Source organism: Rana temporaria, chromosome 6 (assembly GCF_905171775.1).
Source record: "Rana temporaria chromosome 6, aRanTem1.1, whole genome shotgun sequence".
Taxonomy (NCBI): Eukaryota; Metazoa; Chordata; class Amphibia; order Anura; family Ranidae; genus Rana; species Rana temporaria.
In genome coordinates this window covers 96,552,264-96,556,768 of record NC_053494.1, presented here as the reverse complement: position 1 = coordinate 96,556,768, position 4,505 = coordinate 96,552,264, and the positions used below count along the sequence as shown (strand labels likewise).

General features: G+C 37.8%; 1 protein-coding gene across 1 annotated transcript; it reads right to left on the bottom strand.

The window, feature by feature from the left end:
• Positions 1 to 953: 953 nt before the first annotated feature.
• Positions 954 to 4,505, bottom strand: LOC120943629 (hemoglobin subunit beta-3-like). The gene is made up of 3 exons (XM_040357028.1): positions 4,341 to 4,505; positions 3,058 to 3,280; positions 954 to 1,168 (listed from the first exon to the last, which is right to left on the bottom strand). Exons 1-3 carry the CDS (start codon positions 4,430 to 4,432, stop codon positions 1,040 to 1,042), a joined length of 444 nt encoding a protein of 147 aa, XP_040212962.1. The 5' UTR covers positions 4,433 to 4,505; the 3' UTR covers positions 954 to 1,039.

Below are 4,505 nucleotides of genomic sequence, written 5' to 3'. Positions count from 1 at the left end.
CTGCAGTATATATGCGGTGGGCAGTCTTTAAGTGGTTAAAAAGCTTGTTTTGGTTTGGTATATGTTCCCCAAAACAATGTCCATCGCCCATGCCATTTGTTTGACAATCTCTTGTCTCTTAATATAGAAAATGGCCATTACTATTTTTTTACATTCAGCCCTCATTTACTTCAATAGGGTTTAGATTTGGCAACCAAACTTGATTATTCATATTATTCGTAGAACCTGTCTCATACCAAACCCAGGTTCAGCTGGGTTTGGTATGAGACAAAATGACAAATGACAAAATGCAGGGAGAGCTAAAGGAAGCTGATGCTGGGAAATAATAAAGTGTGTTTTAATTAGCTATGCCATTTTGGAAAATGTACCTTTTACCATGCCCACCTATCAATGTGGCACCATGGCATACATCACATGGTACACTGTTTTTTGCCCACAGAAATCTGTCCCTGCCATGAATGCACTAGTTGATTGTGTTTGCCCCCTAGAAACAATAATTTCAGTCCTCCCTTGGCAGAGACCATTAAGGGCCAGGATTAGAATGGCATTCATGAAAAATTACTTCCAGACTCTTTGGGGTTGTTTTATTAAAGCCAAATAGACTGTGCAGTTGCTCCAGAGCTTGGTAAATGAGGTAAGGCTTCAGTTTGCAAAGAATACCCAATCACGTGCAAGGAAAATAAGAAGAACATTTTTGCTTGCACATGATTGGATGGTGGAAGTCAGCAGAGCTTCTGCTCATTTGCTAAGCTCTGCAATATCTGCACTTGCAGAGGGAAACTACACTTTGCAAAGTGCACAGAATTTTTGCATTTAGTAAATCAATCTCTTTATCTTTGTCCTCTAAAATCAGTTAGCCTAACTAGGAAATACACAAAACAAACCTATTTTCTTTTACAGTCCACATTGTTAATTTAGGATTTACAAATAAATATGACATTAGAGAAGGGAACTTTTTTCAGTTTTTTTTATTACACGTGCTACAAGTGGAACACACATTAATAGTGGACTTTATGCTGCTTTTTGTTCATGTTGTAGTTTACTGATAGCTGTGGCTAAGAGCATCAACCAGGACAGCAACAAACTTCTCCCATGCATGCTGGACTTGAGGGCTAAAGGCTTTTCCCAGTTTGGCAGCCAGGACAACAACCAACACTTCTCCAAGACGCTGCATAAAAAAAAGTAACATATTGTTATTAGTATTTAAGCAAATCATTACGTTATCAAATTATTTAATTAGAAGAAGAGTAATATATAACAGTGTTTTTAGTTACCCAAAGCAAAGCGCAAAAAAGTTTGAAAATGTGTTAGTGTACTACAACCAAAGAGGGATCAGCAGTTGTTACTTATTTCTTGAGCTGCTAAAGAAGAATTATTTTCTGTGGATTACTATTGACCATTAGACATGTGCATTGGTTTTTGTCCGAATTTCAGGTATTTTCATTATCGTTTTAACAAATGAAAACGAACGCACAGAATACGAAAACCGAAACATCCAACATAAACAAATGCTTTATTTTCGTTTTCATTGGTCGAATGTGCCTAACCTTAACTCTATTAGTCCAAGATTATTCTACATAGAGAGAAAAGATTTGACATTATAGAGAGAAAAGATTTGACATTATAGAGAGAAAAGATTTGACATTATAGAGAGAAAAGATTGCTGCTGGAATTGGGTGGGGGAAGTAAAATAAAAATAATGATGATGATGAATGTTATTGGCTATTTGTAACCAAAGAGGAGGAGCAGTAAAATAGCTAGAACTAACTTGACAATTCAACATGAACGACAAAGATTCGACAAAGCATCGAAAAACATACAAACATTGAATCTGTCATTGAAGGCTTATGGTGTCTGTTGATAGTTCTAAGAAGATTCGGAGAAGCTAAACTGTACGACGCTGCAATCATACATTTCCGGTCAAATGCTCGGCCCATAGGCTAAAGAAAAATTCTAATGTTGGTTGACTAGTAATAATAATAAATAAATATAATTATTACTAGTCATACAACATTAGAATTCTACTATAGATTGTAGGCGGAACATTCGACCGGAAAAGTATGATTGCGGCGTCGTACAGTTTCGCTGCTCCGTCGAATCTTCTTTGAACATTCGACAGACACCATAAGCCTTCAATGACAGATTCAACCTTAATTAGTTCGGATTTTCGGATGAATGCAATTTCCAACGAAAAACAAAGTAGATGAAAAAGAATTTTCGGGAGTAACTAAATACATTTATTTTTCGGACGAAAACGAATTTCCGAAACAAAATATTTCAGTGTGTACATGTCTATTGACCATTACTCTGGTTATTAAGACAATTTCAAAGCTATAACTTTTTTTTTCAGGTGCGATTCAAGTGCAAATTTTTCACTCAATTTGCACCTGAACTGGACCCAAAAACATACAGGACCCTTTTCAAAACCGCACTGCAGCTGCCCAAGACATGTATGAACCGGCTCCATTGAAAGCGGTTAACACTCACATGTTATGTGAATTGGATGCTGTTAAAAATGCATCCAAATTGCATATATGTTAAGCCAGCCTTAGGCCCCGTACACACGGCCGAGGAACTCGACGTGCCAAACACATCGAGTTCCTCGGCCAGTTCAGCCCTGAAGCCGCCGAGGAGCTCGGCGGGCCGAGAGCTCCCATAGAACAACGAGGAAATAGAGAACATGTTCTCTATTTCCTCGTCGAGCTCCTCGTCGGCTTCCTCGGCCGAAAGTGTACACACGGCCGGGTTTCTCGGCAGAATTCAGCCAGAAACTCGGTCGGAAGCTGAATTCTGCAGAGGAAACTGGTCGTGTGTACGGGGCCTTAGAGATTTTCTCACACTTCTTGTTTAGTCTCTAAGAAGCACATGGAAATCCCCCCCACGAGTCACAGAAAAAAAAAAGAATGCTTTGGTTTTTAATTATTTCTTACTCCTCAAAATGAACAGAGTTTTGTATTTAAATATATTTACAAAGGTGACACAGTAATAAAGGACATTTCTGTTTGGTCAATAGAAAGCAATCAAGCACAGTGTTAAATAAAATATTAAAATTAATACCCTAAAGTTCTCAGGATCCACATGCAGTTGGTTAGCATGTTTTTCACTAAGTTTGTGCAGAGTGCCCTTCACGTTGTCTAGGTGATGGATGGCATTGTCAATAGCTCCCAGAATCTTCTTGCCATGTGCGTGCACCTTAGCATTACCAGCAATTGCAGCTGGGCTGGAGAGATCTCCAAAGGTGCCGAAATACCTCTGGGTCCAGGGGTAGACTAAAAACAGCCTATGAAAAATGGAAAAAAACATGTTTGATTAATATTTTCAACCAGGAACCTTCAAACATATATACATCAGCAATTATTAACTACAACTTCATGGGTATGATGCAGTACCTGTATGACTGACTGGTATGTAAAAAACAATTATGTAATCACACCGTGTAAAGATATTTGTTACTTTCAAAACTAATATTAATACAGTATCAATGCAGGAAATCTCATGTTAGGAAAGGAAAGTAAATAACCAAAAAAAAACATCAGTAAAGATGGCAATTAACATTCTGCAAAGATATTTTGAAAGTATTATTTTAATTAAAATAATTGCACAGATTAACATAACAAGCCAGAGAGTAGTGGAAGAATATAACCCTGGTTATTTTCAACCTGTGTCCCATTGAAGAGATTTTCCTTCACTTCCTGTCCTAAAGCCAAAACAGGAAGTGGGGGGAAATTTCTCTGTAATGGTGAAAATCCCCTCTTAGACAGTTGTCACCAGAACTAGTGTCTCCATTAGAACATTTCCCTTCCTTTCCTGTTCTGGTAGCAATTCAAGCTTTGGGATTTTCTCTCATTTTCAGTCTAGGTGACAATGGTGACCAGGGCAAACAGAAAAGGTAGTTGCACCTATTGGGAACACAGACAGCAGTAAATAACTGATACTTTCTTTTTTCCCCCATTGGGATAGAGTGGGTAAAGATTGGAATCTCTTCCAGGTTTTTTTTCTGTCTGTGGCCCCACTGGAAAGATTTCCCTTTGCTTCTATTCTTCTAACTCACAGTCACAATGATTGGATTTGGTCATTCTAAAACCAATAAAGGTGTAAAATATGTAATAGATAAAGAACCTATTGAATCCCACTTTACATAGTGCCTTATTAGGCAATCCCAAATTTGATTTAATGAAGTATCACATTCATTTCTTTGTTAAGTTAAATTACGTTTTGCAATTTGAAACCATGGAAATAATAAAGCATTAGAAGACTGTTAAATGATTCAGGTTAGAAGATACTGGTAGCATAGTAGAGAGATTCTGAAAAAGTAGCAACACCAAGGGAAGTTGTTATACCTGGTAAGTGCTTCATGTCCATCCTGTTCAATATTGACCTTCTGCCACACAGAGTTGATGGCGGCCTTCTCTTCAGCAGTCCAGTGAACCATGGTGTTGGATTGAGTCAGATGAGAGTAGCTCTTGCTTAAAGAAGTAGATGGTGGATGGCAAACACAACTTTCT

What these genes read in the sequence shown, in the direction of transcription:
- LOC120943629 (XM_040357028.1), bottom strand. Translation starts at nt 4,432, where the DNA reads ATGGTTCACTGGACTGCTGAAGAGAAGGCCGCCATCAACTCTGTGTGG. An exon ending in GGACATGAAGCACTTACCAG is followed by an intron (nt 3,281 to 4,340) that starts GTATAACAACTT and finishes CATTTTTCATAG; the next exon opens with GCTGTTTTTAGTCTACCCCT. An exon ending in TGGATCCTGAGAACTTTAGG is followed by an intron (nt 1,169 to 3,057) that starts GTATTAATTTTA and finishes TTTTTTATGCAG; the next exon opens with CGTCTTGGAGAAGTGTTGGT.